The sequence below is a fragment of the Chenopodium album genome, chromosome 13 (genome assembly GCF_948465745.1).
Source record: "Chenopodium album chromosome 13, dcCheAlbu1.1, whole genome shotgun sequence".
Classification (NCBI taxonomy): Eukaryota; Viridiplantae; Streptophyta; class Magnoliopsida; order Caryophyllales; family Amaranthaceae; genus Chenopodium; species Chenopodium album.
The window spans coordinates 48749222-48772057 of record NC_137846.1 but is presented as its reverse complement, the minus strand read 5'-3'; the positions used below and the strand labels follow the sequence as shown (position 1 = coordinate 48772057).

At 34.0% G+C, this 22836-nt stretch overlaps 2 protein-coding genes across 2 annotated transcripts; one reads left to right on the top strand and one right to left on the bottom strand.

The window, feature by feature from the left end:
• The first annotated feature begins 1926 nt into the window (after positions 1-1926).
• On the top strand, positions 1927-21940 carry LOC145574868 (uncharacterized). Its single transcript, XM_081632737.1, has 10 exons — positions 1927-2051; positions 2365-3610; positions 3710-3809; positions 3983-4334; positions 4624-4708; positions 8200-8256; positions 16983-17042; positions 17174-17395; positions 18008-19489; positions 21110-21940. The coding sequence occupies exons 2-10, from the start codon at positions 2387-2389 to the stop codon at positions 21632-21634; spliced, it is 4107 nt and encodes a 1368-aa protein (XP_081488863.1). The 5' UTR covers positions 1927-2051; positions 2365-2386; the 3' UTR covers positions 21635-21940.
• LOC145576785 (L10-interacting MYB domain-containing protein-like) lies at positions 10737-12157 on the bottom strand. Its single transcript, XM_081634489.1, has 3 exons — positions 12092-12157; positions 11407-11704; positions 10737-11313 (listed from the first exon to the last, which is right to left on the bottom strand). Exons 2-3 carry the CDS (start codon positions 11698-11700, stop codon positions 11215-11217), a joined length of 393 nt encoding a protein of 130 aa, XP_081490615.1. The 5' UTR covers positions 11701-11704; positions 12092-12157; the 3' UTR covers positions 10737-11214.
• Positions 21941-22836: the final 896 nt, after the last annotated feature.

Genomic DNA, 22836 nt, shown 5'->3' with positions numbered 1-22836 from the left:
TTAATATGGGAATGCATGCCAAAATCACGCGTCGGTCGGTGTAATAAATGTTTATTTCAAGTTAAACTTCCTACTTCTAATTATCTTATCCAATGCACACGGGGCGTTCATTGGCTTAAATTTTGCCTTTTAAAAAAATGAAAAGATTTACGGAGTACATTTTTAGCAATGGGTAAAAGGTTATACTCCCTCCGTCACATAATATAGTTCCTGTTTTCCTATTTTGGAGATCCAAAATATTGTTCTTGTTTCTATTTTTGGAGAGTATGTAAAGACCATTATACCCTCACTTTTTTTAACTTTATTCATTGTACTTCCTAAACTACCATTGAATTTTGCACATGCTTTGTTCATTTTTTACTTTCTCTCCCTAAGTTTTATCTATAATTGTACTTTTTCACTTTATTTATGTACATCATCTATGGTTGTTCACATTAGATTAACTGTACCGTTAAGCCTTAACGGTACGGTTAACCGTTAGAGCGGTTACTAAAAAACACGAAGCGGTCCATAATCATACCATTAAGGAACGATTAACTGTTTCTTAATAGTATTGTTACCGGTTAACCGCTAACCACTAATTAACTTATAAATCAATACTTTTTTTCTCTTTTAATAGTTCCAAGCTTAATACAAAATTATATATAAACAATAATAAGTTCCAATTAGTTGGATACAAACCGATAAAGATTTTTTTAGAAGAAACTTACATAATTATATGTATATTTTTCCTCAAAAAAGTAAATAAAAATATTTTTTTAAATCTTAACGGTTAACCGTCGGTTAATCGTTTACTCAAAACTGTAACTGTAACCGTTAACCGCTAAATTTATTAGTTTGATTAACCGTAACCGTTTATTTGTAACATTTTGGTTAATGAACCTATGAAATTTATCGATTATACCATTAAACGGTTACGGTAAACAGTTACGGTTTTTTTCACACCCCTAACTTCATCTACTTTTTCCTTTATTTCTTAAATACCGTTTAATACTAATAAGAACAATTTTTCCTAATATTTTTCTTAGGTTAATTTGTAAATTACCACCCAAAAAGGGACCTGTTTTGAAATTACCACCCGTTAAAAATTTTATTTTAAATTACCACCCCTTAAATTAGAAAAATATTCAGATTACCACCTTTTTAGAAAATCCGGTGGAATTTTCGTTTGAAGGCCCTACCTAATTAACTTTCATCCATTTTTTCTTCCTTCCCGTCGACCTAACCCTCTCACTGTTGTATTAAACTCAGAAAAGAACTTCCCTCATCAATTTCTTCAATTAATTGCTCAAACATCATCAATCTTTTCCCTCTTTAATTTCCTGTCAAATTTGCAACTACCCGTAAAGTGTTAAATCAAAACCCTAACTTTTGTTTTTTCTGCAAATTGAATGATGTACTGTACTTGCCCAATTCAATTTCCCCAAGAACCCTAAATGTAAAAAACGCCCAATTTAATTGCCCCAATTAAGAACCTTAATTCCTAAATATAACCATTTACCCCAAATATTGTTGGTGGAAAACCCTAAATTAAGAACAAGTGGATTCATAGTTTGGTTGGAATTGAGTGTCTGTACTTGTGAGGATAAATTCTTCAAACACTAACAGACAAAAACTGAGAAACTTTGGTTGAAATTGGGAACAAATTATGAATTGAAGTTTCTTTTTCTTTTTTTTTACACAAAAAAATTTATAAACAAAAAAAATCGGGGAGGGAGACAATAAAAAGAGTCAAAGTAGCCGTTACTAACCGTTAGATGGGGCCCTCAAACAAAAATTCCACCGAATTTTCTAAACACGTGGTAATCTGAATATTTTTTTAATTTTGGGTGGTAATTTAAAATAAAAATTTTAAGTGGTGATAATTTCAAAACAAGTTCTTTTTAGTGGTAATTTACAAATTTTTCTTTTTTCTAATGTTTCTTTAATTTTCCCCCTCTAGAGCCTTTTTAACGCTCACTATCCCTCTCTATTCTCCATTGAAGCGTACTCTGAATTCACCATTGAAGCGCCTTGTAAGCTTTCTCTCCTCCATTGAACCAGTTTCTGAGGTAATTCTCTCTCTCTCTTTTTTTCCCGATAATTATTGAACGTCAATTTTACAATTTAGTGTTAATCGTAAAATCTAATTTACAGTATAGTCAATTTAGGGTTCTTCTAAGGTGGATTATCGAACTATTGGAAGTTGATTATTGAACTATTGGTTATAATAACTGAAGTTATGAAAGATATAAAGAATGATTTGTTGCTACTAGTAGAATTTTGCTATTTTTAATTTTTAAGTAGAAGAAGTTTTTGTGATTTTTTTTTTTTTTAATGTCTAATTTGAAAATTGAGTCGAATTCGGCTGTTAATGTGTTGCAGGCTTAGTTTATGTAACCCTTTAATGTTAGGACATAATTGTGAGAATGAGGTTTGCCCGGTTGTAATGGAAGAAGTTACTTTAGAAGACGAGTCCGAAGATGAGGATGTGGATTTTAATCCCTTTTTGAAGGAGAGCCTTTCGGAAGAGGCTTCGTCGAGCTTGAGCTCGGAAGTAGACGGGTTGGATACTGATGTTGTTAATAGTCATGTTGAGAATGTAGTACCTGTTGATACTCATGGATCATCCAAGGGGATGACTGATGTTGTTCATGAGGGGGAATGTGGTGATGTTAGTAAGAGGGATTTGGAATTGATTTTGAATCAGGAAAATGAAAAGGTTCCGGAAAAGGAGAATGGGTTGAATAGTGGAGCTGATTGTGTCGAGGATGTAGGGGAGGCAGACATGGGATTGATTAGTTCCAGGAATAAACCCGTGATTGATTTGGATGATGAGGATGCTATTTGTAGAAGGACTAGAGCTCGGTATTCTCTTGCCAGTTTTACACTGGATGAGTTGGAGACGTTCTTGCAAGAAACAGATGATGAAGACGATATTCAAAATGTTGACGAGGAAGAAGAGTATAAGAAGTTTCTTGCCGCAGTTTTGAATGGAGGGAATGGGGATCAGGGGAATCTAGAGGTTAATGATGACGACGACGATGAAGATAATGATGCAGATTTCGAGATTGAAATTGAAGAAGCACTTGAGAGTGACATTGATGATTGTGTAGTGACACCTAATAAGGATGAGAGATTTGAGAGAGCTATTCGGCGTCCTGAGACTAGACGAAAGGGACAGAAAAAAGCCAATGCCCAAAATAAAAAGAAGGTTATGCAGCAGGAAAATAGGCCCTTACGTCCACTGTTGCCTGTAATGTCCACTGCATCTGTTCCATGTCTCGGTCCTAGATGTGTTGCACTTGAGACTTCTTTGCAGTCCCCCCAGTGTGATCAAGGGGTTTTACCGAATGGATTCCAGCCTCATCAAATTGGGCAACTACATTGCATAATATATGAACATGTACAACTCCTTGTCCAAGTATATTCACTTTGTGTTCTTGAACCGTCCCGGCAGCATATTGCATCACAGATTAAGGGCCTTCTGGCAGAGCTGCTTCATAAACGGGACCTAGTACTATCCTGGAGAAATGGGCCATATTCCATTTCTTGTTTTTACCCCTCATCCACCTGCTCATCTGTTTCAGTTGAAAATAAGGACTCTGACGTATCACCTAATGATGGTCAGGTACATTTTTCCTTAACTATTAGTAGATGAAAAATGTACCTTTAAATTTGTGATGGAATGTTAAAACTGTAATAAAGAGAACTTGGTTGCCTTATTCAGGGCTGTCGATGGTCGCCAGTTGTAGGTGATTCTGTGCTATCAGTTTTGGATGTTGCACCACTTAAGCTAGTTGGAAGATATATTGATGATGTTTCTAAAGGTAACTAGCAGAGCTATGGGATTAGCAAGTAGAGAGTCTTTTTTTTTTTTTTTTTTTTCAAAAATTTAATTTAATTAATTTATTTATTTATTTTTTTGTTGTTGAAAAAAGTAAATAGCTTATATGATACTTGGTTGATTATCATTTTCTGTTCTTGTCACTTCTTTTTCCAGCTGTACGAGAGCATCAACGACGCTGTGTGGAAACTACTAATACATTTTTGGAAAAGCAGCCTCTTTTCCCCCTTCCTATTCAGTCTTCACCTGAAGTGGATCATAATGTTTCTAAAGGAGATGGCCCATCTTCAAATACTTGTGAAGTATCACCAAGTAATAAAGGGCCTAAAAAGACATTGGCTGCTACCCTTGTTGAAAGTACCAAGAAACAACCTGTTGCCTTGGTCCCCCAACAAATTACTAAACTGGCACTGCCCTTTTATTCATTGTTTAATCCAGCATTATTCCCTCACAAGCCACCATCCCCAGCTGTTGCTAATCGAGTGCTTTTCACGGATGCTGAAGATGTGTAAGTCTTTTTTTTTTTTTTTTCAATTACTTGACTGCAAATTTAGTATCTTTGAGTAGTTTGGTTGTTTTATCAGTTTCTTACTTGCCATGTATAATAGTCAAAACTTGTATATTTTGATATATGCTGATAGTTTACTTTTAGGACTATCTTCATCGTATATTCTTGTTGCTACATTGTATGTAATATAAGTATCATTGAAGTCAATGGAAAACTGCACTTGTTTTAATGAAACCAAGGTGCTAAAATATGGGGCAATTTGTCCTGATTTTTGAATTTGAAAATCTAGGTTGCTTGCCATGGGAATAATGGAATACAATAACGACTGGAAATCTATTCAGCAGCGTTTTTTGCCTTGCAAATCAGAGCATCAGGTAAAAGCTTGATTGCCTTCATAGCTTATGCTCAATAATTGTTTTAATTGATCTATTGTGAACTTGTGCTCTACATTTGGTGCCATTGTTCAATAATCTTGTCTATGGCTAGAATTACCATCATCACTCTTGCCTGTCTGAAGCCTTGATGTGCTGGTTTGCTATTCATCTTGGATGTGAACCCTGGAGGATTTATTTATTCGTGTTATGTGTTATTGCTTCTCTGTAGTTTCTTTATCCAAAATTCCACAGATGGTTTTTCAAAAATTATAAATAAAAAGTCCAATCTATCTGTTGCAAACTTTTAATCTTTCTGTAACTATATGCTTGCCTCTCTTTGCATAAATGTGAAACATATATTCATACTTGATTTCATACTTCAGATTCTCCAGAATTTTTTTACTGAAGGTTGATAATTGAATTATTTGATTGGAAAGCATCATATTTGGCCAAGTTTTTGTGATTGTTGTGATATTAGTTGTTAGAAAAACATATACAGAATAAAATAGAGTAACTTTGCTGTTTATATTGGAGATGGTTGGAGCTCTTGGAAGGATGGAATACTTGGTTACTGTATATGTGCGAGACAACCATTGCATTTTCTTTTTTCCCTACCTATAATCTACTTCTATTCTGATTCTATCTGTAGGACATATTTCTCTCCTACTCTCCTACTCTGTTGATACTTTTTTCATGTAGGCACTATCATTTTAAAGCAAAGATGGCTTACACGTGAAACTTTAAATTTTCTTGTGAAACTCTAGGAGTTAATCTTTTTTCTTGATGGGAAGCTGGATACTCTTTGGAAATCAACATTCTCTTACAATTTTTTTTTTTTTAAAATATTTATTTTTCTGGTACTCCTTCATATTGTTATTTCCGTGTGCATCTTAGTAGATGATATTGTGGTTTGAGCTCATAAAGAATAGTGTGCTTTGCCAGGTCATTTACAGCTTGTTTAGATAAGTTTTTAGTTAGGAAAGAGAGGGTAGGGACACTGAGACTATTAAACCCTTGTTTGGATATCAAAGAAGATGAGGGGAGGGAGGGTGAAGGAAATAGTCGGATCTCATATTCCATATAACTATGTATGGTGATAAAGTATTTAAAATGATACCTTGTTTTTTGTTTTTCCCTTAGCAATAATTTCAAAGTATGTCAATCTAGATTATAAAGTTAAAGAAAAAATGGAAATTAATAATCCCACCTTTTGGTGGTCTTCTCTAAATAGTCCCACCTTCAATTAATCTCAAAATAATCCCACCTTTACACCTTATCTTCTTAAAATGGTCCTTTTTACCGGTTACTTATTAAACAGGTTAAAATCATCTATTTTCTTTCTTTTTTTTTTTTTTTTTTTTTTTTTTTTTTTTTTTTTTTTAATAAGGGCCTTCTACCACCATTACCAGATTTACCATTACCACCATCACCAACAATACCAAGACTTCAAGGGCTCACCAACCAGGCAACCACCACCAGCAAAGCCACCTCCTTCTTCGCCACTTGCCAGCCATCAAAACCCACTTGGGAATCTCACAAGTTCTTAACCCAAACTGAAAACCCCAAACCGGATTGTTCCTGCCACTTGAACCTACCACCAGGACCACCCAAAGTCCTACGGTACCTACCCCACTGAATCCCAAAACCAGACCGTACCCAACCCGAAAACCCACCCCAACACCCAAAATCCAACCCTCCCTCCACCACCAAAATCTACCTCACACTAAAAACCCACAACATAAAAACCCCACCCAACTCACTCTAAACCCGTCCCACTAATACAAGACAGGCTGGTGGTGCAGGGGTGTTTGTTAATGACGACGAGAGTGGTGAAGGAGAGGAGAGAGAAAGGACAGCAGAGGGGGCACAGACGCTATGGACGGTGGTTTTGAGTAGGCAGGGGTAATAGGATGGGGGAGATATGAGAGAGAAAGCTTTTCTAATAATTAGAATTAAAATTAAAAAAAGTTAACCAATAGAAATGCGACAAGTGTTAAGTTAACCTATTAACCCGGTTAACAACCCATCAAGGACCATTTTGAGCGGAGGAAGTTCAAAGGTGGGATTATTTTGAGATTAATTAAAGGTGAGATTGTTTAGAGAAGACCACCAAAAGGTGGGATTATTAGTTTCCATTTTTCCAAAGTTAAATCATTGGCGGTAAGTAGAATTTGCTCAACAGCATTTTTTTTTTTTTTTTAAAAATCTAATAGAGGAAGGGATAATGTCAAACTCTATCAATCTAGATTGTCAAAATGGAAGACAAACTGACAACAGCCGCAAATATACCATCATCAATGGTTCAATTTCGAATTAAGCAATACCACGTGGGGTCTAATTGATCTTTTGATTGCTGTTAATGGTGGCAGAGTCTTTGGGTTGACGGAGCAGGTGGTGAGGTGAGAGGAAATCCAGCTGGAGGAATTACATCCATGGTACAGAAAGAGAGGGTTGGGGGTAGGAGAAAAAAAGTCTTGAGGGTTGAATCGCTTGAATGTATTTTTGTGAAGGGTTTTAAGCATAGTAAAGTTAGGGCATACATGTCTTTTCCTGTTATTGTGTGTTTTGCTCTCATTTGCCTTCCAATTCTTTTTAAATTTGGAGAGCCTTGTTTCTTAGAAAATAAGGAATAAAATCACCTCCATCTCTCCCCATAATATTCTATACAAAGAATGGAAAATATATTCCTTCCTTTCTCCTCTCTTTCTTCCTCTCTAAATCTCAACTACCCAAACAAGTTTATAACATGAGATTTTATATATCTGTACTCCATTCTGCTACTTTTTTTTTTTTTTTTTTTTTTTTTTTTTTTTTTTTTTTTTTTTTTTTTTTTTTTTTTTTTTTGCATTTTTTGTGCCATTTTTTTGTAAAAAATAATTGGATCTATGTTGGTTTTATGTATTTAATCTTGAGTGAGTTGAGTCTTAACTAATAGAGTTGTTTACTGTGTTTCTCTTCTGTGTTAGTTTGTGTTTATCTGTTCTGTCTCTCTGTTATCATCTATGAATGACATACAATAGTACAACATGATTGCTGTGCAATTATATTTCCTATTAGCTTTCTGGAGGATTTTTTGTCCTTGTTGGGTATACTGTCCAAGCTCATATTTTCTGGAATCTCCTCTCATAAAAAGATGTACTTCTTTCGTCCCTATATGCATGCTTCATTTTTACAAGGTGTCTCTAAAGAATGTTCCATTTCCTTAATAGGCATGTGGTATTGTGGTCCCATTATTTAACTCTCTCATCAAGAATATGGTCATACTATTTTACCTTATCATCAAAATCACTTAACGGAATATTTAAAACTGTGCAATATGACTTGGAGCATACATTAAAGGATGAAGGGAGTACATTGTATGATTAGCTTACTTTTATTACTTCCTATGTCAAATATATACATTAAATGTACATTATTACTATTATTATTATGTAGTATTATTTTTTATATACTATAATATAATTGATACATGACAATTCTATATGCCACAGATTTTTGTAAGGGCAAAAAATCGCTGCTCAGCTAAGGCACCTGAAAATCCAATAAAGGTATTAACTCAATATTGCCAATGCGGTAAATTATGTGTTTTCGATCCAATCTTTTTGATAGCTGCCTATCTTTGACTTTGGTCTGTTTTGTTACCCACTTTTCTATTTGATCTTGGCATCTTGATTTGATAGAGATGTTTATCAAAACAGTGTTGTTAACTTTCCCTCCATGTTCGTAGTTTCTCTTACCCCCCTTTAGAGATGCTATATATATGTGTTACTTTTACTCATCAGCAAATGTATTAGTGTTTTTATTTTTATTTTTATTTTTCCCTGTGAAATCTTGGTTTGACAAAAACATATTTGCTTCCCTTTCTCATTCTTTGAATTGCCCCTGTAGTTCCATATCTCTTTGTTTGACATTTGTAACTTCACGGTAGCTTAGTATGAAATTGAACCTTAATGAGTCAATACTGCTAGTAAAATGTTGTTCATTTGGGTGTATTCTACAGTGAGAAGAAACAATTGATGTGGTAGGTTTAGGCCTTGTTTAGTTCACCTTATTTTTACTTATTTCAGAAAAAATAAGTTCAGATCAGATCAGAAAAAATAAGTTCAGATCAGATCAGGAAAAATAAGTTCAGATTAGATCAGAAAAAATAAGTTTAGATAGATCAGAAAAAATAAGTTCATATCAGATCAGATAAGTTCAGATTAAATACAAATTATTATTATTATTATTATTATTTTTATTATTATTACATATTATTACTACTACTATTATTATTAGTATTATTATTGTTGTTATTATTATTATTATTATTATTATTATTATTATTGCACAAACAATAAACGATAATAATTAAAATTTCATTATAAAAAAATAGCTCAAATATATTACGATAATAATTAAAATTTCATTTTAAGCTCCAAATCATAAACGTTTACAAATATAATTTCCATTACAAGAAGTTCCAAATTTCCTTCGCTATATTAAGTTTACTTCGTTCATTACAACCTTACGATTCTCGTTAAACAAATCATAATCTGCTCTTGGTTCGATTTCTATACCACTATCAATGGGTATATCTAACTCATGTAATCGAATAAAATTGGGAAGTGTGAATGCAGCAACCATAATCGCCAATTGATGTTTAGTGTCCATATTTGGCATCATTGTCAGTATTTTCCATCGAGATTTTAATTGTCCAAAACATCTCTCGATCGTTGTTCGGAGTGAAGATAATTAAAATGTTGAAGTATGCCTTGAGGTGGTGGACCATTTCGAAATTCAGGCATATGAGTTCTAATATCTTTATCTTTTATTGGACTCAAATATCCAACGGTATTCGGATATCCAGAATCTACTAGATAATATTTTCCTGTTACAAAATAAAGTTACACGGGATATTAGTATAGTGTTATTGTATGGAGTAAAAACATACACTATTCTAAATTATACCTGGAGGTGGATGGGGAAATCGAAATTCTTGTACAATTAAGCAATGGTTCCATACGGTAATATCATGAGCACTACCTTCAAATCCAACGTTGATAAACGTGAAAAGTCTATCAAAGGAACAAGCAGCCAAAACATTCCATGTTTTTTTTCCTAAACGCCCTCGATATGCCACACCATCATCATCACTCACAACAACATTTATGCGAGTCTCATCCAATGCTCCAACACAATCCTAATAGTTCATAAACATTTTATGATACATTTTATAAGCAATTATATATTGCACATGCTTAAAAAGATAAAATGGCAATGCAAGATTATAATAATGTTTCTTAATACCTTGAAATATGGCCAATATTTTGTGTTGTCACTTATTTTTTTTGGCACCTCGCTCAAACTTTGGTATGGTCTTATGATCTCGGTAGACAAATGAACAATTGCTTGCAGTACTTGTTTAAAGTACAACCCAATTGTTGCAACGGAGTGTTGAAATCGACCGGCAGCATCACGATAAGAACTGCCTTTAGCCATGATATATAAAAATATTCCTACTTGCTCAGAGATATGTGACGACCATCCGATAATAAATTTTTATTTTTCATGCAAGTAACAAGATCCACAAATATGTTTCTATCTAATCTCAATTGTTCTTTGCATAAATCAGGATGGGCATGTAGTAATCTGTTTACGTATTCGCTACCAGATTCTCCACCTAACCTTAAAGGCAATCTCTCAATTGGTGTAAGAAGTCTCTTTAGCTCTTCCAATGCGATAATTGTTAAGCACAGTGGAAGTGTGTTATCCATTCTACAACATAAATCAACAAAATACCAACATTATTCAATTTCTAAAATAAAATCAACAATGACTTTTTAAATAAAGACTAATTTCGAATGCAATAACATCATATGAAGCTACTTAAACCTAAAGGTCAGAAAAAATAGTAGCTTCTTATGTAAAACCTTAATTAAAACTAGAACAAAATCAAATAACTAACAAAGAACATACAAAACTGCAAAACAAGTCATAGGAAAACATAAGACAAAGTTAATTTCGAAAACTCATCAACCCGGTGAACCTAATTAGGGACCTCCTAATGATGGATCTTGAAATGCCGCCTTCAAATACATGATCTTCTGATCATCACTTCGGAGACCTAAGAAGAAATCTGCATTATCGCCAAGATGAAGAAAATTCATACATTGGTAAATAAATCCTTCTCCTTGTTGAACAACAGCCTCAATATTGTATAGAGCTTCCGAGACATCTTTATACTTATTACCACTCCCTTGCTTACAATTAGTTTCGATAGACATTTTCAATAACTCTATACAAGAGTCAATGTTACTACTCTTGTTTTTTTTAAGTTTACTAGTACACCCATCACTCTTACGTTTCCCCAATGAGGTACTTTTAGGAGGTGAAATGCTCTGTTCGTCACCAGAATTAATTATGACCCTACTCATATTCAAAGCTCCTATATTTTCATCACTATCCCCAGACATTTCCTCATTTTCTTTACCAATTTGTTCCCCACCTACTCCTGGAGAAAAACTCTATTTGCTAGTAGCAAAAGACCCTGAAAAAAGTGCTCGTAGCTTCTCTAGATGAGGCAATGGCCTCCTTAGGAATCTCGTCGGTATATCTTTATGTTTCTGCATAAATGCACAAGATTTCGATTTAATAAATTTAAAAATAAACATTGTAGAGGTTATAATGCAAGAAAATGGATAAGCAAAATGTCATACCTTCACAAATATCTTCCACCTATCATCTTGTTCAACTAGAGGACAACCAGTAATAGGATCAAATGTAAGACCAGTCCAATTGAGTTCCATTTCATTCCAAATTTTGAACTTTTTCCTTAAATCATCCCAATGATTTCTTGCTTGTTTGGTATTGAAATTCTTCCCACTTTTCACGTTCAAAGTATTCACTATTCTATCCCAATTAACCTTTGATAGTCCACCAGCTTTCATCTCCAAGCATATGTCCAAAAAAATTTCTGTACTATCATCAGACCATGCTACCCTACCAGCCATTACACTATGATCAAGAGCACTTTGAAATTATTAGTTTGATGCATGAAGTATACAACAAAATATAATGTAACGTAATTTATGTTATAATAATAATTCTAGCCAATCAATTATGTTCCACAATATATTTCCCCCTCCACTGTTAACTATCTGATTTATTTTTGTAAAACCGTTCACTATATGATTCTGCCTCCACATGTTAACAAACAAGTACTGCATGATAATACTCCCCAATATATACATGTTGCTCATAAAAAAATATATATATTGTCTGTACACTCCACATAAAACATGATTCATACATAATTAAAACTTTTATACAATAATAATAATACTTGATTGATGATAAACATGAAGTATAATAAAAATAAAAACAAAGAGTCAAAGTAATTACCTGCCGACGCTATTGTATACGAGCAACAGAAGCAAAATATTTGGGAGAAGTTGTTGTGGTGTGAGAATTATTGCATTACCTGAAGGATTATATATACAAATTGTACTACCAAACTGCTACCAATACTCACCTTCAATAAAATTGTCAACCATGTATAAAGAAAAAGCTGACAAAGTTACCCAACCATGCAACATGCAAGACATCCAGGTTGGGATTTCCTAAATACATAAATTGTATATGTCATTTCCTAGTACAAATATACAGAGGTGTGGTATGTGTCATTAATTGTCGGTAGTCAATTCCTAGTATAAAGTGAATTCCTTTCCTAAAAATTTGTCACTGATTCATTTCCTATAACCATAATGTATTTTTTAATTAAAAAATATGTTAGAGTGCTTGTATTTTTCAACCACCTTTATGATTTGGCTAAAACAATATTGCATGTGGACAGCTTTTAGGACAATATTTAATATTTTTTCCTAGGGTAGAGTTATATTATCATTTCCTAAAACAATTTATTATTTACGTGAATAAAAAAAGTATTGCCTATTCATATAACAACATACTCTCTCCGTCTCCTATTAATAGCCATGTATGGGCAATTTTCACGGGAATTAATAAGCATAAATAAGTAGTAAAAATACATTGGAAAGATATATTTACATTGGGTATTCAAAAAAGTAGACGAAGATAAAAAGCAAATGGGATTACACATAATAATTCGGATGTGCACATATTCAAATAATTACAATTGCACTCAAGGAGTCTTTCATATTATAAAAGTGTGTCTTATTATCAATTTATCACTTATCTCATCTTGGTCTTGTTGAGTAATTTGTTCTTCACGTATACTAATTGGTTGATTAAAAATAACATAAATCAATTTGTTCTTTAGGTATTACACATAATGATTAATTACTAATTGGTTGATTATATAAAAAACATAAATCAATTTAATATAAAGTGGGTAGATGAAATGGAGAGATGGTGAGCATTCACCAAAATTACTATGAAGGAAGTGTACATTACTCACTTGTTGGTCTATTTGGTGGGATTTACTATGTACGTAACTATGTACTACGTTACAAGATCAATAATAATAGCAACACATTACTTTGTAAGGGATCTACAATATTTTATAATTATAATAATAATTTTCCTAACAATGAAAATAATAATAATAATAGTAATAATAATAATAATAATAATAAATAATAATAATAATAACAATAATAATAATAATAATAATAATAATAATAATCGTAAAAAATAATAATAAAACATTAATATTGATTAAAATTAAAAATAGAATATTGAAATAATTAAATTAAGTTCAGATCAGAAAAAATAAGTTCAGATTAAAAAAGATAAGTTCAGATCAGTAATAATAAGTTCACTCACATTAGAAAATATAAGTTCAGATAAGATAAGATAATATCAGACCAGATTAGACCAGCTTAAATCAGGTGAACTAAACAGGGCCTTAGTCTTGAGGGCCTTAGTCTTGAGTGTGATTCCAGGTGATTATCTGGGTAGGAAATGATCTACCTAGCAACACTTTTTTATGCTGAGGACAACCTAATGCATCCTGTAGTTGGTAGACCAAGACTCTGCATCTAGGGCTAATGCTTCATGCTGCTGAATGATTTTTAACGTAGATGATTTTTTGAGAGCTTTGGTACTTGACTGTTCTACTATGGATTTTTTCGAATAAGGTGAGAATATGGTCGCAAATCCTCACCTCCAATTTTCAGGGCTCCATGATTTGGGTGAGGAGCATAGTGTTTTTTTTTTTTTTTTTCTTTTTTTTGGGTCTTGTTATTTTTTATATATATTATGTGGCTTGTGCATAAAAAGTGGGTTTCAAACTTAAGTCTTTATACTTCCTCCGTTTCTTTTTAGTTGACACATTTCATTAGTCACGTTTGTCAATGCACAAATTCAATCATTAATATTTTTAATTACCGATAAGCAAAAATTATATAAAGTTGATATTTTGAAAATATACATTATGACGAATCTAACAAGATCCCACTTGACTATATTTTTCTTTATATGTAAATCACAAAACATGGTCAAAGGGAGGTGTGTGAATAGTGCTAAAGTCAAAACGTGTCAACTAATAAAAAACGGAGGTAGTATATTTTATGTTTAGGAAAATTGACAAGAATAATCCTAACTTTGCCTCATTCGCCCAAAATAATCCCAACTTTTGATTATTTTTTAATAATCCGAACTTTAATATAAATTTGCTTTCAATGGTATTAAGGTGGGTGGGCGGTGGGCAGGCAATTGGGTATTAAGTAGATGTCAGTGGATTAGGATTTTGTACTTGCCACATGTGATACTCGGGAATGAGAATGAATTCTTTAATATACTTAATTCCCTTAAGGTGTTTAAAACTGCGTAAAGGAGTTTTTGGTCCGGAAAATAGTGTATGCATCAATGTACACAATATTTTCTTTACTCGCATTTATTGAAATGAAAAAAGATCACTCTCTTAATAAATTTTCCTTTGCTCTTTCGTATTTTTACTTAACCCAAAAACTCTAATTTCTAGTTTTTACCTCTTCAACTTATACTTCCCCAATTTTCAGTTACGTGCAATATTTGACTTTTTTGCATTATTCAATTATTATCTTTGATGAGTTTGATCACTAATATCTTTACTTATATAATAGAAATAAAATGTAAGAAGTTAGATTTTCTGAAAATATACATTGTGATCTACCTGATAATTACTGAAATTTGTTTTTTAAATTTCTTAAAAAATGAGGTCTAACATTTAAAAAAAAAATTGGTGCAAAAGAGTCAAATGCTGGGTATAATTTGAAACGGGGGGAAGTTTACAAAATTGTCCTTTTGACAGTTTTTGTGGGATCCATATTTTTAGTTGTGATATTGTAATTAATTTCTTATTAATAAGGTTTTTAAATAGATTTCCAATTAATAAGTTAATATCAAGAAATTCACTATTTCTCATTAAACTTGGGAAAATTTGAAGCGAATGATTCCACCTTTGCCACTTCTGCTCAGAACAATATCACCTTTTCTATATTTGGAAACAATCCCACCTTCAACCCCATCTGCTCAAAATATTCCCTTAACCGGTTTTATGTGGCTTGGCACCTTTCACTTTCTGACTGGACTTATTTTTTTATAATGGAAAATAAACAAAATTAATTAAATAAAAAAATTGCCATTTTTTTCTCTCTTCTTTCTCTCTAGCCACCATTTTCCATGGCCTCGGCTCCGGCTCAATTCTTGTTATCTCCTCCGCATCTTCCACTGTTTGCGGCATTGTCGCTAGCGAATCCAACCGTTGTATAGAGTGTTTCAGTAACAGTCAATTAATTTCAATTTTACACCGCCATTGCAAGTGGTGTTAGCTTTTTTTGTGGACTTAGATCTGGAGGAACAAGCATATTGTGTTTGGATACAACTATAATCACTGTAAATTCGTCTATGTTTACCCCAAAAAGAATTTACTATAGTAACACTTCACCATTGAAAGAGATTTCAGGTGGGGGTTCTCAGGTTTGTGGGGGTAATTAATGGAAAAATGAGGTATCACGGGACCCAGCTTTGCCCACTTCCTTGCAAATTCTATGGTGGAGGTTGGGTCAGCTGGGGTTTGGACTGTTTGGTATTTTGGGGGAGGGGGTAGCGTTTTCGGGGAGATGGGTTGGAGTGTTCGGGATGGCTGGTCGGGCTGGCTGGGTCAGGTGAGGTTTAAGAAAAATAAATAAATAACTGGTTGGCTGGGTCAGGTCAGGTGGTTATTGAGGAGTGGTGGTGGTGGTGATATTGGTGGTTATGAAAGGGGGTAGGAGGAGAGTTTTTTTTTAAAAAAAAATAATATGTTGAATAGGTTGGAGCTAAAAAGGACCATTTTGAATAGATGAGTATCAAAGGTGGGATTGTTACCAGATTACTCAAAGGTAGGATTATTTTGAGCAAAAGTGGGATTATTTTTTTCAATATTTCCTTAAAACTTATTTTTTTCTATTTTGTGCCAAATAAATATTAAGATTTGTAAACTGTGTTTTGAGCAAGTGCTATTTTGTTTGCAACAGAGATTTATCTAGATGTATGATATGAAGTCTTCTTAAAATATAATGGTGTCAATGTGTCAGTTGTCGTTTAGGCCAAATTTAATAAACTACTGGTTGATATCAGCCAGTTGAAGCAGTTGGAGCTATGTAATCCGTGTTTTCAGTTGGACTTGAGTTGTGAGGAGGGGGGGGGGGGGGGGGGGGGGGAGTCTGAATTCTTTTTATTGCTGCCAAGGAAACCCAAATTGGTGGATCATCTTGAAGGGTTAGCTTAAGCTTATCTGCGCTGCTCTATAATTTGATGGTATTTTTCATAGAGATTTGACAGTTTGAGAGAAATAATGGAACATGGAAGTATTGCTTTCTTGGCTCAAAATATAAAAGCCTGATTAGCCAAAAATCTTTTGATTGAATATACAAGTCATTTCATTAACTAATGCACATTAGATGTCACTTATTAAAAATGGAAGTAACATTATAGGTCATCTTATATATCAATACTATGCTTACATTACCATGGCAATTTTCAACTAAATTTGACAAAATTTTTAACATGTGAGAATTTGTATCCATCTTCTAGGATAGTTGCTCAAATCCATATTAAAACCTAAACTTTCAATACTGCCATGGTCATGAATAACTTAAAGTGGCTATGAAGTATAATGATGTTCACAACTTCCTGCAGATCCTCTGTCATTAATTATTTACTAGTATCTAAGAGATTCCTCAGCACCCTGTTTTCCTCCCTATTTTATCTTGTTTTTCGGTTCACAAAAATTCCCTTTTGTAGAAGTGGGCTGAGTTTTTCTCTCATATTTTTGCTTGGCTTCATTCAGGCTGTAAGAAAGATGAAAACATCTCCACTCACAGAGGAGGAGAAAGCTCGTATTCAGGAGGTGATTCTATTTTCTTGGATTTTTTTTTTCTTTCAAATTTATAATTTAAATATTTTATACTTTGTTTGATTTAAATCAAGACTGCCAATTTATACCTGGTGTCTTATTATATTGCTTGTACTTTTAAATAGGGACTCAAGGCATTCAGACTTGACTGGACATCAGTTTGGAGAACTATGGTTCCGTATAGGGATCCTAATCTGCTTCCTCGGCAGTGGCGCACTGCTATTGGAACTCAGAAATCATACAAATTTGATTCAGCTCGGAGGGAGAGACATAGAGTTTATGAGTCAAACAGGAGAAGAAACAAAGCTGCAGCTATGGATTACTCTCAGACTGGATCTGAGAAGGAGGTACTTTTCATGTCACCAGTGTGCTTGCTCTAGATACATGCAAACTATATGCACTCCTTGATCCTATCAAAAAAGAAAAGAAAAACTGCAAACACTTTTATAGAAACTAAGTAAGAAGGAAAGGAGAGGAGTATCTCATGCACATTTCACCCTCTTAACTTTAGTGTGCTTGTATAGGTTGTATCTGCTTGATGAATGAGAATGTGGCAAGAGGTGATATTATCTCTTAATTTTACCTTGCTATCATGATTGTTGAAGTCATCATTTGATTTCTAACAAATTGCTCATGTTTATGTAATTTTGTGAAGGCCTTTGGTGATAAAAAAAAATGATAAGTCATGTCAGCACACAGCTAAGATGTTCGCGTTATAATTGTTGCAGCTATTTTATTGAACAACGTGGTCTTGATGTAGTCTTTTTGTCGAAATGTAGAAGCTTTGCCTTTATCTTAGCTTCCATTCAGTTGGTTCTTATAGGGTAAATTTTCTTGTAGAAGTCTAGTTGGAGGGATTCGTTTGAGTAAATTGTTTGATGTATATTTCATATTAGGCATATTGTATTTTTTTTTTCTTTTTTCCGTATTTTCAACATAATGAATTTTCTGGTTGCCAGAACGAAAGCGGAGAAGACTTTGTGGACAATGATAATGAAGCATATGTTCATGAAGCTTTTTTGGCTGATTGGAGACCCACTCTCTCTGGAGTGGATCCTTCCAAAATATCTTCCTCAAGCCTTAAGTCAGGATGTCTGCATGGAGATGTTCCGGTTGCTAGCTCTAGTGCCACCCAGAGTGGGGCAGATAATCATCGGAACCGAGAAATTCAAATTAACAAAGGTCATGCTTACAAGGGCTTAGCTGCTTCAGAAAATTCCCATTTAATACATTACAAATCTTTGCATCCTCACGTTTCTTCTAGCCAACCGCCACCTATTCCAACTTCAGATAGTGAATCGCTATCTCGGTCCCAAAGGGCTGGAAAGCCTAGCGTTTCCAATCTAGTTAAATTAGCGCCAGAATTACCCCCTGTCAAACTTCCTTCAGCAGTCCGTATTATATCTCAGGCTTCTCTCAGAAATACTCAGTTTGGAAGCTCCAGTGAGGTTTGTGCTTCTAGTCCTGCGCCTGCAAATTTAGTAAAACATGTGCAAGACAATACTATGATACCATATCCCAATTTTGAAAGTTTGCCCTCGCAAAAAGATGGACTGTTGAAGAATGGAAGTCTCACTAAAGAAAGAGGCACAAAACTGGATCCTCAAATGCACCCTTTACTGTTTCGAACCATTGAAGAGGGGCATCTACCATGCTACCCTGTCAACAATCCTATGAGGATTCCTACATTTAGTTTCTTCCCACCTATGCAACATCAAATGAATGTTACTCTACTACGAAATCCTTGCCCTGCTGGGCCCGATGCTAGCTTAAAATTTTCGGGATCAAAAGAGAGTGCCTCAGCATCTTCCAGTCTAGATTTTCATCCCCTATTACAAAGAGCAAAAGAAATTCGTGCCAACTCTATAGACACTGGCTTGACTGACTCTTTACTAAATACTGATCTAGAGCTTTCTAGGGATCAATATGTGGAAGACATTGTTTATGATGCTGGTGCAACTGCTGCACAAATGGCTGCTGCTACTAGACTTACCAGTCCCAATGCTGATGTAAATGATTTGGACTTGGATATCCACCTGAGTTCTGCATCTAAAAGGAGAGAAAATTTAAGCAAAAGAGATGAAATAAATTTGTCATTTCCATCAATAAGTGGGTCAAGGGTTGTTGAGAGTGTGACCATGCACGGTGACTCATCTCAGCTTGCTGAGCTCCAGCCTGCAGATCCTGTTGGTCAGAGGCATATGGAGATATCTATTCCTGATAATTCTTCTGCAGTTTCCAATATGGTTGATGGTAGTTATGGCTCATGTATTAATGATAATGTTAGTGTTCATCCTCCCTTGGAAATAGTGATGGAACAGGAAGAACTGAGTGATTCTGATGAAGAAATGGAGGATGTAGAGTTTGAGCGTGAAGAAATTCAGGATTCTGATGGAGAAGTGGGATCAGATGCCGAAGAAGTTATTAACATGCACAATAAGGTAATATTTTTCTTCTTACCTGATTAAAAACAACATTGCTGCTGTTTTTGATGTACATATCTGATTTAGTTAGGTGTTAGTTCAGGGAATTACTAGATCTAAATGCATATGATGCGTGAATATTAACAAGCGTGTACAACAATTATGTTAAAACTCAAAAGCATACTTAAGACGTGAGGGTATTTTAGGTAGACACAAAACTCCTTGTGAGCTGGCTTATATAGTAGAGATTGTGGGGCTTTTTTGTGTCACCTACTTTCCCCCAGCTTCCTTATTAATGCGGTTAATGGAAGATGTTTCTTTGTCAAAACTCAAAAGTAGTTGCCAGCTTGTCACATTGTCCTAACTCATTTTATTTAGGGATTCAATATGATTTTACTAAATAAGTTTTGTTGTTGCTGTGTCCCTACAACCTTTTTTCATAGTACATAGTATCATTTCAGGTGGGGTAATTTCGGGAAATCCAAACATGACCTATTATAATTTAGGAAGTATGACAACCTTTTCTTTAGCATCCCAAATTTGCTTGTGCTTACTATCTACAAATGAAGCATGTAATAATTACTACTCTATTTCATTGGGTGGAAACTCCCAGATCATGCCGTTTCTTGGTCAATACTTTCTATGTGCATAATTTGTATATCTATGTATTGGCCATTGGAGCTAAAAAATACAATTAACTTGGCCAAGCAAATTAGCTTATCTAAGATAATTTGCTTGACAAAAAAGTTTCCAAAATTATTGGAGATTAATATAAATAATTAAATTTGTACCGGGGGCTAATGTATAAAGTCAAGCTTATTTAATTAGCAAGTTAGTAGCTAACCATTGGGGCACAAAATAGCTATAAAGAAAGTTAGCTTGAAATCTTATGTGGCATGACAAGCTAATTTAACAATTAGCTTACCATTGAAGTTGCTCTGCTTGCCATGCCACATAAGCTTTTAAGCTAATTATCATTTTAGCTACTTTTTGCTTCAATGGCTAGCTATTAGCTTAGTAGTAGTTGTTGGATAGAATATACATGGAAAGAGCTTAATTGGTGCAATGAGCATTTTATTTTGGCAAGTTTAATCCCTGCAAAGCTAATTTGCTTAGCCAAGCTATCCAATGGTCAAGCTAGTAGCTAGGGAATTATTGAAATTGCAAGCAAGTCCCTAGCTACAACCATTGGAGTTGCTCTTATTAGCCTATTGACATGTATTTTCTTTTATTAAACGTTCTTTAGTGGTTTCTCTACACTGCTTATGAAGTGTATTTCCCCCTGGCAACATGAGGCAACAATAACACCAATTGCTGTTTTGGTAAACTGTGGCTCAGACAATACTCAGCCTTGATGACATCCTAACCCAAAGCAAAGAGGATATGGTGAACAGCATCAAGAACTTGATGCCTGTTTGCCATTTGTAATTCTCATCAAACACCCTCTAAAAACAAATATGTGGATAAAGCAAGAAGGCAGACTATTATTCATGCCTGAGGTTTGGCTAGACCTTGCCTCGTATGCTTAGTTTGCTTTCAACATGTCTTGTTTGGTCTAGGATAGCCCTGACTCCCTGACTTTTGAGCATCCAAACCATTTAATTTTCTCTGTTCTTACTCCTTGGTTTCTTTCACTAGGTGATTCAGGAGCAATCACATACTGTGTTGGGCACAGATGATCATGCCCAGCTTTTGAGATCACTTGCATCTGGAGTTTCTGAGCGGACTCGGTCTCAAAGAAAAAGATCTCCTAGATTGGGTGTGACAGGGACAGGAAAAGACCACTCAAAGGATTCCTGGTTAAGTTTGAATTCTCATGGCTCTCATTGCAAACCACTTTCAAGAACCAAAAGGGCAGAAAGCCCCTCTAGAGGAGGCCCAGTTTTATCAAGCCCCAACCGATATCGTAAGAAAGCAGTTTCGAGCTCAAAAGATGTGTCTTCAAGTGACAAACAAACTGATATTTCTCTGCAAGATCCCTTCTCCACACCATCAAGGAAGTCCAGAAAGCAGGCCTTAAAAAATTCCTCTTTGAAAGTGGGTGTCTCTGCTCTAAACTCCAGTTGTATAAAGAAGGATTCAAATATAGAAACAGTAGGTTGTATCAAAAATATAGTTGCTAACCAACTTGAATCTTCAGACAAGAAGGAACCAATGCATTGACAAAACAGTGAAGGTTCAGAATGGCAGGAAATCTATGGAGTTCAGGTATGCCCTCCTTTTAGTGGGGGGTTTTTGGTCGCCTTTTGAGCAGTAGTTACTTGTACATTCCTTGCACCTCCCTTTTTATAGGGGGGTTGAGTAGAAGATGCAATTGTATATAATGTATTATTGTATATATCATTCTTTTCATGATATGGATTATGATAGTCTTTATAAGGAATGTATGTGTACATGTACAGGTTATACGGCTCATTTAGATATGTTACAAAATAAGAACGATGATGACGGGTTCTCAATGTTATTCAAGTCCTAGTATTCTTCTGTAGAAAAAATGATGATGCTCTTGTTTAAGTGGGCTTTGGGAGTCATTTGTAGGCTCTTCCAATTGAAATGAGAACTGTATGTAAACAAGGGCAGTAACATGTATTTTAGAGAGGGTTAGCTCCGTGTGCCATAAAGCAGTTTCTGGTTCCAGTTTGATTCGCCGCGACGAGTACTCACAATTGGACGTATCTAGAACTAAAGGTACAACTGTGTTAATTTTCCTTTGGAGAAAAAAAGCGTGTTTATTAAAGTTAAAATATATTCAATATAAATTTCTATAAGTTCACTACTTCATGTAATAAGTTATGTCCCTGGAAAAAAAAAGATAAACATTAAAAAAAATCGGATGTACAATAAAATATTATACATCCGCTTTAAAGCTTAAAATGAACAAAAATTACTCTATAATGAATGAAAATTACTTGGTATATATAGGTTATTCTGATTATAAATCAAAGTTATTTAAGCTTTGTGGATAAAAATTACTCTAAATTCAACAAAAGTTACCTTGATGTGTAGTAATATTATGTACAATGGTTGTATACAACCAAAAGTTTTTTTTAAAAAAATGTAATAAGTTATGTTTTTAGAGAAGTTTAGACAATCAAACCCAAATGAGACAATTATAGTTAGAATAAGTTTAGATAAAATAAATTCTGCTAATATAATTTAAAACAAAGTAAGATAAACCAAACAAAGTCTACTAGTTTAGGGAACATTAAATCACTTTTTTTTTTTTTTTTTTTTTTTTTTTTTTTTTTTTTTTTTCTCGTAAAGTTGTAGAAGGTACTTATACCGTTATAATGTAAAAATAAGTAATTTAGATTCATTTAAAAATATATTTTTGTTAGATTATACTAGATGTTTTTTTTCACCAC